General features: G+C 61.5%; 1 protein-coding gene across 6 annotated transcripts in view; it reads left to right on the plus strand.

Moving 5' to 3' along the window:
• The window catches only part of OPCML (opioid binding protein/cell adhesion molecule like), a 345,511-nt gene extending 339,139 nt beyond the window's left edge, over positions 1-6,372 (plus strand). For all 6 annotated transcript variants that reach the window (XM_049801178.1, XM_049801179.1, XM_049801180.1 and 3 more), the window contains 5 exons: positions 832-957; positions 1,267-1,401; positions 1,489-1,609; positions 2,043-2,194; positions 6,258-6,372. In XM_049801178.1, coding sequence (XP_049657135.1) covers positions 832-957; positions 1,267-1,401; positions 1,489-1,609; positions 2,043-2,194; positions 6,258-6,358 — 635 coding nt within the window. In that variant the 3' untranslated portion in view covers positions 6,359-6,372. The remainder of the gene's footprint in view (positions 1-831; positions 958-1,266; positions 1,402-1,488; positions 1,610-2,042; positions 2,195-6,257) is intronic.
• The last annotated feature ends 6,795 nt before the right edge of the window (positions 6,373-13,167 follow it).

Genomic DNA, 13,167 nt, shown 5'->3' on the forward strand with positions numbered 1-13,167 from the left:
TTTCCTTTCCCTTTCCTTTCCCTTTCCTTTCCCTTTCCTTTCCCTTTCCTTTCCCTTTCCTTTCCCTTTCCTTTCCCTTTCCTTTCCCTTTCCTTTCCCTTTCCTTTCCCTTTCCTTTCCCTTTCCTTTCCCTTTCCTTTCCCTTTCCTTTCCCTTTCCTTTCCCTTTCCTTTCCCTTTCCTTTCCCTTTCCTTTCCCTTTCCTTTCCCTTTCCTTTCCCTTTCCTTTCCCTTTCCTTTCCCTTTCCTTTCCCTTTCCTTTCCCTTTCCTTTCCCTTTCCTTTCCCTTTCCTTTCCCTTTCCTTTCCCTTTCCTTTCCCTTTCCTTTCCCTTTCCTTTCCCTTTCCTTTCCCTTTCCTTTCCCTTTCCTTTCCCTTTCCTTTCCCTTTCCTTTCCCTTTCCTTTCCCTTTCCTTTCCCTTTCCTTCCCTTTCCTTTCCTTTCCTTTCCTTTCCTTTCCTTTCCTTTCCTTTCCTTTCCTTTCCTTTCCTTTCCTTTCCTTTCCTTTCCTTTCCTTTCCTTTCCTTTCCTCCACTGTGGCTGGCATTGAATGGAGCCAATGCTTGGTAATTTAAACAGCTTTAGTAAATATACTCAAATAGGAGCCTTGTCCATAACGAGAGGCAGTTAGCAGGGTCTCGGCTGTGGCAGGGGGTGCCGGTGTTTCTGGCCCCCACCCAGCACAGGGCACTGGTGAGCAGACCCCTTGGCACCCCGGGTCCATGCTCAGCTCCGGTCTGAGTTGCGGCAACAGGGTGGATGCCGACATCCGTTGGTGGGGCCTTGTGGGCTGGCGCATTGACGGTGGCTCTGCTTTTCTTTCTGTCTTGCAGTGCCCCCCCAGATCGTCAACATCTCATCGGACATCACCGTGAATGAGGGCAGCAGCGTGACCCTTATGTGCCTGGCTTTTGGGAGACCGGAGCCCACCGTCACGTGGCGGCACCTCTCCGGGAAAGGTGAGACAGCGCTCGGCAGAGGAGCCACCCGGGTCTGAGGAGGAGTCTCGCCTGGCCCACCTGGGATGGACGGATGTCCCTGTAGAGGTGCCTGGGGTGGCCCGAAGGCCGCCAGTGGTCCACTGGTGGCTGTTGCGGAGGGTGGAGGTGCTGGCCCTTTGGCGTGCCCTGGTACAGGGGCAAGGGTGTTGGTTGAGTGATGTTCCCAGCTTCTAGGGCGAAGGGGATGCCAGACGCACAGGGTGGCGGAGGAGGGCATGGCATTGGCGTCCATGGACGATGGTGCCACGCGTTCGGGATGTCTCCTAGGGCAGGGCTTTGTGAGCGAGGATGAGTACCTGGAGATCACGGGCATCACGCGGGAGCAGTCCGGGGAGTACGAGTGCAGCGCCGTCAACGACGTGGCCGTCCCGGACGTTCGGAAAGTCAAAGTCACCGTCAACTGTGAGCGCAAGGGATGGGGGGAAGCGGGGTTAAGGGGCGGGGGATGCACCACGGAGCCCGGCGTGACAAGGCATGCCGTCTCTGCAGACCCACCGTACATTTCCAACGCCAAGAACACGGGCGCCTCGGTGGGCCAGAAGGGCATCCTGCAGTGCGAGGCCTCGGCCGTCCCCGTGGCGGAGTTTCAGTGGTTCAAGGAGGACACCAGGTAAGGGGCCGGCCGTGGAGCTGGGGGGAGACTGGGGCCGGCCTGAGCCTGCCAGCCTCGGAGCTGGAGGGTGAGGAGGTGGCGGTGGCCGCAGGCGTTGTGCGAGGGAAGGCTGGGATCCACTCGTTTTGGTGGCTCCCAGTGCTTGGCTAAAGGGCGAAGGGGGCCCAGGGTTGTTCCTCCCAGGGACGGCGACCGTGCCTTGCGGTGGGGTTCACATGAGCTGGCGGGCAGATGGGTTACGGGACAAAGAAGGCGATGTGCTTGGCTGAAGGGCTTGTCTCAGTGGGACGCGGGGAGTCCGGTGGGCGAACACGTGGCTATACGGTGGTGGTGGCTGGCGGCAAGGGAGGGGGCACCCGGGGAGGGGGTGGGATACGTCGCAGAGCGCCGGCGCGGCACTCTGAGCACTGGCGTCCGTCTTTCCCTGCAGGTTAGCGAACGGGTTGGAGGGCGTGCGGATCGAGAGCAAGGGTCGCCTGTCGACGCTGACCTTCTTCAACGTCTCAGAGAAGGACTACGGCAACTACACGTGCGTGGCCACGAACAAGCTAGGCAACACCAACGCCAGCATCATCCTGTACGGTAGGTGCCCTGGGTTTTTTTTCAGCAAGGTATAGCAAGGAGGTGGAGGAGGAGGAAGAAGAGGAGGAGGATGAAGAGGAGGAGGAGGAGGATGAAGAAGAGGAGATGAGGCAGGCAGACGGCTGTCGATGGAGCAACAGAACGGAGTTGGCCGTATTTAATGTGGCTGGCCCGTAAAGGTGCCAAACGACATGAGCTCCGAGCGGCAAGAGGAGGCATCAGATGAGGAGATCTGCATCGGCCCAAGTGGGCACGCGTGGCCGGGTGGCGGTCAGTGGCGGGCACATCGCTCATGGGTGTTTAGGGGTGCGCAGCACAGTTGGTCGGCTGGCAGCTGGTCTTTACGGAGCCCGGGCTGCAGGCGGAGAAGAGGCTCCTGGCTGAGCCGTGGCGTCGCTGGAGCGTAGGGCCAAGGAGGGACCCCAGGCCAGGTGAGCACGCGTTTCGGGTGCACCGTGCGGGTTTTTTCCTGGGCGTTGTACCAGCAGGACTACTGGCAGCTCTCACGTTGTACTGGCAGCGGCAGGCCGGGTGGTGTAGGAGTCAAGAGCCGTGGCCGGTCGGTTTGTGGCAGGTGGCGAGGGTGGGAAGGTCTTTGCGGAAGAGTGGACTGGTCAGCTGTCCTTGAGGAAGGTGGTGTGCAGCTGTGGCATGTCCCCATGGTGTTCCAGCAAGCCGAGGGGGCTGTCACGGGCCAAGCATGGCCAGCAGGGCTCCGGCGCGAGGGAGAGGATGGAGTCGGGCAGCAGGCTCAGCATCTGCCACCGGCGTAGACTTGAGCAGCCTCAGGGTGGGTGGCAGGGGCGACCTGGCAGAGGAATTTGGGGAGCTGCGGGAGGCGTGAAATAGAACATGGGCGAGTACCGGGGTCCGCGCCCAGCATGGAGTAGTGTGAGAGGTGAGCGTAGAGTGGGACAGGAGGGGCTGGACAGTGGCCCTAGCAGGGTCCCGTGCGTTGCCTGTGGTACTACTGGCTGGCTGACAGAGGCGATGACCTGCCTGTCGGTAGTGCTGGTATGGCCTCACCTCGCTTGTTGTGTGGTGTTCTGGGCCCTGCCGCCTCAGAAGGATGTTTAAGTGCTGGAGGGTGTCTCGTGTGGGTTGCTGTCGTGGCTCGGTCCAGCTTCCCTGGCTGCCGTGCCAGGGGAGGTTTTAAGGAGATGCTGTGAAGTGTGCTTTTCCCGCAAGGGCTTTCTTATGCCTGAGCGGGGTGGCTGAGGTGTTGGGGTGAGGCCCTTAGTGCCACCCTTTGGCGGTTTTAGTTTGTCAGGCCTGAAAGGCTTGGGCGGTCAGATGCCGTGAACGGAGTCGGTCCCTTCCAAAGGAACTAATGTATTCTAGTACCGTCGTGTGGCGCGTTCCCTGGTCCCACCGCACCAACCCCCATTTTTTTTTTTCTTCCGGATCTTGTGTCACTGATGCTAAGGTGCTTTGTTTTGTTTTAATGCTTTTGGTTCCATTTGCTTTCTTTCTATTTGGTAGCAGTCTGTTCTTTGTTCTGTTCCATTTTGGCATGCTCGGCTCCGTTCCATTCCCTTCCGCTCCAGCACGGTCAGGCCTTTTCCATTGGGGTCGGAATAATTTTCCATGTATTTGTTTTAGTCTGCTCGCTTGTGTTCTGTTCTGTTCTCAAGGGTTCTGCTCGGCCAGGGTTTGCTGTCATCAGTGCCAATGATCTGTTCAGGTCTGTCCTGCTCTGCTCCGTGAGGGTCTCGTGGGCGTGGGTGTGTTCTATGTTTGAACAAACAAACCATCTTGTGTTTGGGCCTGGGCAGTTCTCCTCTGCTCCTTGCCAGTCTTGCATGTACTGTTGTGCTCTCTGGTGTTTGGGTCTGCTCTGCTCCGGGCTGTTCTATTCCGCTCTCCTTGCGTTTCACACGTTGCGTTCTATCCTGCCGCTGCGTGCCGCTCTATTCCGTTTCCTTCCCCTCTGGTCTATGGCACTGCGGCCTCCTTTGGTCTGTTGTGCTGCGTCGTAGTCCGTTCTGTTGTGTTCTAGTCGCTGCTGTTCGGGGATGTCATGGACTTCTCTGTTGCGGTCTGTCACGTCCCCATTCTGTCCTCTTAGGTGAGGGTCTACGGTAGTGTTCTCTTCTCATTTGTTGTGGCGTGGCGTGTTTTATGTTGTCCTGCCCTGTTTCATTGCCGCCGCCTTGGAGAATAGTGGCTTTGTGGGTTTGACGGGCCCTTGCGCCTGCGCTGGCTCACGGGGGCCCATCTGCCAGGCGTGCCGCGGTGCGTGCCATCATCCTCTGTAGCACCCCAAGCGGGGCCGGTCATTGCCGAGAGGTCGGGGGATTGGAGAGCAGAGGGTGCTGTGCGGCGGGAGGTCTGTCCCTGTGCGGTAGAGTTCCTCTAGGCTAGGCACCGGAGTCTGTCGTCGGTGACTCGGTGTTTGTGCGTGGGCTTTCTCTGGCTGTGGCCTGCGCGTGTTGCTCTGTGCGTGACCGGTCTGCCATGTCGATGTGAGAGACCCTGCCGGCAACGTGCATCCCGGCCCGTGCCCGGCTCTGTCTGCGGATTCGGGCATGTTTACGCGCCTGTCTCGGCGTTCGCACGGGGGTTTTGGAGCGGTCGCGTCCCACCATTGGATCGCGCCTCGGCACGGGGTCGGTGTGCGCCCACACCCAGCGCCATGGTGGGGTCGTCAGGGTGGGTGATTGCGAGGCTGTAGCCAGGATCACGGGTGCACGTTGTCTGTGGCGTGGCATCTCGGGGCACGTCCCTTTCAGGTCTCTTGTTGCCGGTGTCTGAGGATGGCTGCTGGACCTTGTGTCGCTCCGCGTCTCCTGCAGTTGTTGTGTCTTCCCTGTCTCCATCCGGGTCCTTGTTCAGGTTGTAGACGGTGTCTTGGGGGGGGGGAGCCCATGTCGGGCTCTGCGTGTGCAGCTGCGCCGCCCTTCGCAGGGTGCCTGGGTGTCCCTCTTTCTGCTTGTCCGTGGGTCAGCGGTCGCGGGTGGCAAGCCCTGCCGTGGCACATCCAGTCTCAGTGCCCCTCGCTCCGTGCACGTCGGGTGCTCCTCTGCCTAGCGGTGCGTCCCTGTGGCGACCAGGCTACGTCTCGGTCTCGCTGGCTGTGTCGGTCTACGTGCGCTTTGAGTCTGAGGCAGCGCAGAGCGCCCTCGGCTCGCATGCTGCGCGGTCGTCTCGGAACACGTGTGTCGTCTGCCTGTCTCGCTGCTTTCCTCGGTGTTGTCCTCTCTCAGCGCGCGAGCCTGTTCCTGTGGTGCGTGCGTGTGTTGCGGCAGTCTCTCTGCAGCAGTTTCGCCTTGGGGCAGCTGTAGCATTCCGCAGCGGTTTGTGATGTGTGGGTGTTGGTCTCCGCCTGTGTCAGTGAGTTGGGGCCTCTGGAGCATTCGTACGTGTCCTAGCCTGCATGTGTGCGGTCATGTGTGCTGTCTGCCGGTGACTCCCGTCTTGTTCCCCCTTTGGGGTGTGTCCAATGGTTCTCCACGGTCCTTCCCCTCCTCCTCTTTCTCTCCGTGGGTAGGCGCTTCCCCTTTGCCTCCGGGCCTTGTGGTCTGTCTGTCTGGCTGTTTCACGCGTTGCCTTGTTTTCTGCGCCTACTCTCCCTTGGTTGGTCCCTCTCCACACTATCCTCTCTCTCTCTTGTGCGGTCCCTCAGCCTGTGGCAGGCTGTCTCTAGGTGTCCGTAGATTCCCCTGGGCCAGTTTCCAGGCATCTCCTTGGGGCGCTTGCCAACAGGCGCTGTCTGGCTGTCGGTGTCCGTACGTGTCGAGGGCGGGTGGGCACATGGGCATCTTCCTCCTCAAACGAGGACTGTGCCTCCCCTAAATGTCCCTCGAGCTCCTCGCTTACCTCCTCGACGCCACTGGGACCTCACACCGATGCCAGTGATGCCCTCCGCTGCCCACCTCCCCCAAAGGGGAATGCGACAGCCCGCATCGTCCCTGGGAGATGCCCAGCACGGGGCAGGGGAGGTGGGACGCAAAGGGGCCGGGAAACCGCAGGGAGAGGGAGGGTGCCCTTCGCGTGTTCTTGCCCGCTCGGTGCTGCCCTTAACGCTCTCCTTTGTCTTGCTCTTCTTGTCTCCCCTGCGCAGGGCCCGGAGCAGTGCACGATGGCGGCAACGCGGCAACCCGGGCAGCCGCCGGCCTCTGCCTCTGGGCCACCCTCCTCGCTCGCCTCCTCCTCGACTTTTGATAAGAGAGCGGAGGGTCCCGGGAGGCTCCGCCGCGCCTCTCCCCCGCCGCGGGCTCGCCCCGCCGCGCCGCCCGGGGACTCCTCTCCGTCAGACGGGCGATGCGCCGGAGGACGGGCGGCGGCGCCGAGTGTCCGAGGATGGCCCCGTCTCCCGCGTGCCGGGATCGTTCTCGCCGCCGGTTACGCTGTACAGACCCCACCACGTGCCACCAGACCGTCACCCGCCACCGTCGCCCCGGGGATGTGGTCCGGCGCGGACGGGTCTCCCCGCGGCTCCCTCATCGCCGAGGCGGGCGCCACCCGGAACCGTCGCCAGGGATGTCCGTCTCGTCGTCTCCCTAAGCCGCCTATGCCCAAGAAGACCCCGACGTCGAAGGCCCCTGGCTCTGCCGTCAGCCCTCTTGGTCCTGAACGTCCATTCACGCCACCAAAGCTCCTCCCTAAGCGCCCCCAACATCGCTGCCCCCCCGCTCCCGGGCCCTTCCCGCTCCGCCAGGCTCGCCGTCCCTTTCCAAGGGGGTCATCCAACACAACCGCTTATCCTTCGAGGGTCATGCACCTGCCGCTACTCTTTCTCCCAGCTAATGTCGTATCCCGCCTCGCTGAAAACCCCACACCTTCCTGACGACGTGAGGCCGCTCTCCCAGGAAGGTGAACTCGGCAGCCCTCGCGGGGATGAGAGCCCCCTCCTCCCCACGGATCCCTGCCGCTCCCACTAATGGCACAGCCCACCCTGGGGCTCTCACCCCGATGTGCCACCCACTCTGGATGGCGAGGTTCCTCCGGGCTCATTTTCCAAGCACTTGCTGACCCCGCGCATCAAAAAGCACAGAACCGCTGGGGTGCTAAATGACGTGGTGAAACGCCAAATTGCGAGGCCCTCGCGCCCGTCTGCACATTCCCGGGCGGGATGGGACTGCGCCTCCCTGTAGCATTTGGCCCAGCGTCTCCTCCTCCCCGAGGGATGGAAGAAGCACGGAAGGCGACCCCGAGCCGCAACATCCGCGCTCTGCCTTTTCGCACGCCCGCCGCGTGCCCCTGGCTGCGGACGGCCCCGACGTGTTCAGCCCTGCGGAGCAGGCTCGGGCTCCGTAGATTTGCTGCGCCGGCACGACGGGGCCAAGGACGGCTCCGATGCCCCTGGCCCATCGTCCCTGCTGCGACACGCCCTCGACGCCAAAACGGGTGCATCCAGACTCTACCCTCTGCTTCCTCCAGTCACCCTGGGAACTTCCACCCCCGCCTCCCGTAGCGGCATCCGTGTCGCCTCCCCACGTATGGAATCGTGCTCCCAACAGCACCCTACGCTCCCACTCGCCCGGTAAGTGACGATGGCCCGGAGCCTTCCCGATGCTCCGTGGCCACCCAGGAACTGCTCTGGGGGCCGTGGTCTGGCGACGGACCCTCCTGCGCCGCTCAGGAAAAAAAAGTCATGTGCGGTGCCAGACCCTGCGACACGGAGACTCGACTCCGCGGTGATGCACCGAGCGAGAGGACGAAGCCTTCCCCCCCGTCCCGACCTGATGCCTCCCCACGTCTCACCCCTTCCTTCTCCCTCCGTAAGCGAGACAGCTTAAGAATGACGGCCCTGCACATGCTGTCCTTCCCACACAAACTCTGCCGCCGCCAAAACCTCCTCGTCCCACCGTCCGGCTTTCTGTGGCTGTGACAAAGCTGGGGCTGATGGTCCTCAGTGTGCAAGATTGATGATTGATAGAAAAAAAACAGACCCCCGAGCCACAGACTGCTGCGGGCCACCACCTCGTCCTTTACGTGGCCATGCCCTGTCCTTGACCCCGCTATTGATGGGCCGCCTGGGACCTGCGCTGATCAGCACATGGTGCGATGATGTCATTCCCCCCCCCCCCCCCCAAAAACAAGCAATGGCTACAAAAAATCTCAATGGACTCTCCTGCCCCTGCACCCTTGATGTTCAACATGTACCGCGGCCGATAGGCCAAAAAAAAAAAAAAAAAAAAAAAAGTGGCCTGAGGTGGGGGGTGGGGGTGGGGAGGGCTCTGGCGCTGGCCCAAGGCGCTGGCTTATCTGACAGGCGGGGATCCGGCATGGCACCGACCGGGCCGCTCCGCGTCCCATGGTCCCCGCGGCGCTGCTCCGCTTCTCCGCCGGCCATCCTGGAAAGATGGCACCGGCAGTGATCCCAGTCCTGCCCCGTGGCCCCAGGTGCCTTCGTGGAATGGGGATGCCGCCGTCTTGGCGCCGGGCACGCCCTTCCCCTGCGTGCCCGCTCCAAAAATACCCTTGAGGGCGGTTGGGCGTGGGAGACGCCTCACCCTGACACCTTCCCCGGTCTGTGCCTCCCCACGACGGCCGCCCTGCCCCAGCCCCGAAAGTCTCCCTCTCTTCTCGCGGCACGAACGCTGAACTAGCCCCAGACACCCTGGGGGGGGGCTGGAGGCCGCGGCATAGCGGAGAGCGGCGGAGGCGATGTGCGCCAAGGCTGGCGGAGCTGAGGCCGTTCTCCCCCCTCCCCGCATCCCCCCCATTCATCTCCTCCCAGTGCCATGTGGGCTCCCCCATCCTCCGCTGCCGGGTCGGCGTGCGACTGTCTCGTGCCGCGTAACGTGCCAATGTGAGGAATGTGTGTCGGCTGTCCGAGGCCGTCCCCGCCACGGCTCGGCTGGGTGTCGGCCCCCCCCCGCCCCCTCTTTCACAACCGCCGCTCTCTGCAGCCAGAGGCTTGGCGGGGGGGGGTCAGCTGGGCACCCCAGGGTCGGGGGAGCGTGGTTTGCGGGTCTCTCCCGCTGGCGGCCGGTCTTCGGTTTCCGTCCATCATTGTATTCCAAGGGTGGCTATACTACCTGAGATTTGTGCATGTTACATTGTAGTTGTAACCTTTTCTAATTCGGCAAGAATAAGAGATGGTTGTGATTGTGCAGTGTATCAATAAAGTTTGACGAACTTTGTACCTTCGGGGCTTTGCTTCGCGGACCCCGCGCGCCCCGGGAAGGGATGCGGCGCCCAACGCTTAGTCGGGAGCCGCTTTTGATTGTTCTCTGCGACACTTCAAGCCCCCCCCCCAGTGTGTGTGGGGGGGCGCTGCTGGCGTTTGGCCCATCCCTCACATCTCCACTGATGGGTCCCAGGTCCCACCCGCCACCGTCCCCCGGCTGCCGATGAGCACGCACCTGTCAACGGAGCTCCTGCATGTTAAGGACCGGCTTTGCTCTCATCGCTCACCTACGTTCGTCGGAAGCGGCGTGATGGGGAGCCTCCTTCCAGCGACAGAGCCGTTCCCTGGATCTTCTCCGTCACCGTGTAACGACACCCGCTCCGACAACTCAACTTACCGCTGCGCGAGGGACGCCTCTGCCGACGACGGCCTCCTAAGGGAGCTTCACTCCCGTCGCAATCTGACGGCGCGCGAGACGGGCAAACCATCGTTGTCAAAGGCCAAAGACGGCGAGGCTGAGAGCGAAAAGAGCCGCGACCCTCGGCATCTCCCCAGCACGGCTACCGCCCCACCCTGAAACCGCACAGCTTGGAGGGGGGGCAGGCTGTGTTCCCCACTCCCCATGGGCTGCCCCATCTTTCTGCCCCATCAACCAGGACAAAACGTTCAACAAGCTCCCCTCCAAACGTGGGACCCGCGCCTTGCTGGCCAGCTCAGACACAACCCAGATGATGGGCATCGCCCAATCGCCTGTGGGTGCCTGGTCTCCTTGTCACCGTGTGCTGCCGATGGAACTGCTGAGCAGATGACGGTCCCCGTTTCCCTAGGGGAATCCCAAGGCCGGCGTTCCTCGGCCGTACGTCCCAGAACGGTAAGGCTGCTGGGGGCACCCGGGACGACTGCGGGGAAGCAGTGGGGGAGTGGGTGCTGCCGGACTAGTCCGGACCCAACCGTGTCTCCTCTTTGCCTTCCCTGATGTGCAAATGAAAAGCCTGGTTCTGAGAGGTTTATCCCTGACCTCCATGACAAACCGCCCTGCCACTGGTGGCGGGCACTGGTGCGGAGCAGACAGCAAAGCCGACGGCTCCATCCCCGCACCGCTGCAAGCTGCTGCAACTTCATGCGCCGCGGCTGCCTCTGCTGTCCCCCTTGAGGACCCCGGCAGAAAGGTAAGTGTTTCCAAAAACCCAGCAGCCTCCCCAGAAGGGGGTCCAGGACGGGAAACTGTCTCTGCCTTGAGCATCTCCCCCCCGCAAAAAAACCAACCCAAAACCCCATCGGGGAGCCGGGACTCATGCGATGCAACTACAGGCACTGGTAAGTGACTCTCACTTCATCCACGGTTGCCCCCATGCATCCCGTCCCTGTCCGGTCCTCGCTAACGCTTCCCATCTTGCCGTGCCAGTTCCACTCGACATCTGGCGATGGACCCACCTCTGCTCTAGAGAAAAAAAAAAACCCACCTACACATGCCTTGTCCACATTGTCCCTTTTCATACCATCGCCAAGCGCCAGGGAGGATTTCCTCCGCAGCCCTGCCAACGCCTGACCCACGCCCAAGGCTAACCTTGGCCACTACATCCAGAGGGCTGGAGGGCGAGTTTCAGGCCGTGATCGCTGTCCCTCCCTGCCGCTGAGACACTTGTATGTACGTCAATAAATTAATACATAAATGCATCCATTGAGCAGCCTTGCTCTCAGCCCTCAAACCCTGGCATTGGATGATCCAGGACCAATCAGAGCACCAAAAAAAATTTCCAACAGAGAGGGTGAGGGCAACGCCGCCCCCCTCCCCCCCCCCCCTTAACTTCCATACCCATCCTCAATTGCTGGGTCAAGTCCCTTCCTGAGCACCCGAGCACCACCTCTCCAGCTGGCCCAGCCCGGGACTCCAAAGACACACGCAAAGACCTCCACGATCTTTTTTTTTTTTTCCCCTGGGAGAGGCAGAGCTACACGTGCCGCCAAAGATGAAACTGTCCGCGACGCTTTCTCTGGTAAACCGTGGCTGCCAGAAGGGCCAGCTCCAGCGTACCCCCAGCCGCCTCCTCCCACGCCGTCCCAACCCTGACCCACGCCCAGCAGTCCCGTCCCTCACATGGGACGTGCCACGAAGCCTTGGAGCTCGGCTCTTCCCTCGCCCCGTGCCGGTGTCGCTCGGCCACTGCGTCTCGCACCGCCAGGCAACTCCTTACCGTCTGTTTTGTGCTCTCCCCGTTCTCCGTGCTTGTCGCTCGGTTGATGCAAACTCATTGTAGGGTCAAGAAATAAAAAACCAAAAACCAACCATGCACCCACAAAACAGTCCCACCATCGCTAACCATCAGCTTCCGATCCTACAAAAAAACGTGCCGGTGACTCAAAGAAGCCAGCACCCCGGAGGCCACGGTCGAGGCCAAGGAATATATCCGCTAAAAGTAAGCTGCTGCACACCAGCAAAGAAATCAAGATGCCGGCCGAGACGAGACCGCCGTGGCCCACCTACACCCAAAGTCTGGCCCGCCACGCTTCACCCGTACGTGCCTTTGCACGGGGGTGCCCGGCTTCCTATGCCCGCCGTGCATCGCTGCGTCTCTCCTTCCCGCGGGACTCGCCGTGAGCATCCCCGTTGCCGGGGCAGAGGGCTACACGGAAAAAACCTTTGGGGTCCCGGGCAGGATCCTGCGTTGGGGGTGGGAAATAGGGTGGAGTGGCACCCGAACACCCTCCCCAGCTACTCACCAAAGCCTTACCTGCATCCCCGTCGGGCTTGCCGGCAAGGTCCGGGCGCCATCCCTCCGACGTCGTCCCGGTCCGTTAACAACAATTCGGTGTTCCCACCCGGAGTCCCTCCCCCCCCCCCCCCCCCCCCCCCGCCCCGGTGTCCCTCCCGGTCCCCGGCGGTGCGGGGGGAGAGTGTGGGGTGGCCCCGGCGGCAATGAGCACCACAACCAGACGGAGCGGCCACATGGAACAATCGTTTTAATGGATAGGCAGAGAGAGCCCCCTCGCCGCCCGCCCGCCCGCCCCCGGGCCCCCCCGCGTGCCCCCCGCCGTTGGCCACGGGGAAGGAAAGGAAACCAAGGGAGGAAAACCGACCGCAGGGGAGACGCCCGCCGAAACGTATGGCGAGTCGACCGGTCCCGCGTTTCGGCTTGACGGCTTGGCCACGGGAGGAGCGGCCAGGTGCCGATCGCTTCGCCTTCTTTTCCTAATTTCTTTTTGTTTTGGTGTGGTTTTTTTATATATATATATACACACACACGCGCACACACACACACGTATACATACATATATATATATATATAAAAAAATATAAAACTGAGCTATATAGATCTCCCTCTGTCCCTCGGTTCGTTTTATTCCACCGTGAAGGGGCCGGGGCTGCACGGCAAAAGGGGACGGCGAGGGGCCCCGGTCCCCCGCGGACCTTTGTCCCCGCCGCGCCGGTGACCCGAAGGCGGAAAGGCGAGGGGGTTTGGGGACACGTGGACCAAGACGCTCGCCTCGTCTTGTCGAGGACCGATACACACCTAACTCCATATACAGCATGCAGTAATGGCAGCGGAAGGACCCTGTTGGGAACCGTGGCTAGAACGCTAACAAAAAAAAAAAAATTATATATATATATGTATATTTATATATACTGTATATATATATCCCATAAAAAGATTCAGCGTCTCCCTCCGCCTCGACGCGTGGCCAGCGTCGCCCGCGCCTTCAGCAGGAACTGTTCGGACGACCGCTTTTTAGGCCGGTTTTGGGGGGGGTCCGTGCGGGATTCCTCCTCCTCCATGCCGACTCGCCGGGTTCGCAAACCTCCTCGGCCAGTCGCCTCCAGGGCTGAGCGGCGCTCGGCGAACCGACTTCTTCTCTCTGCTGGCTCCCCCTCTCTTTTCTGGGTATGGTTCCCCCC

Source organism: Accipiter gentilis, chromosome 5 (assembly GCF_929443795.1).
Source record: "Accipiter gentilis chromosome 5, bAccGen1.1, whole genome shotgun sequence".
Lineage (NCBI taxonomy): Eukaryota > Metazoa > Chordata > Aves > Accipitriformes > Accipitridae > Astur > Astur gentilis.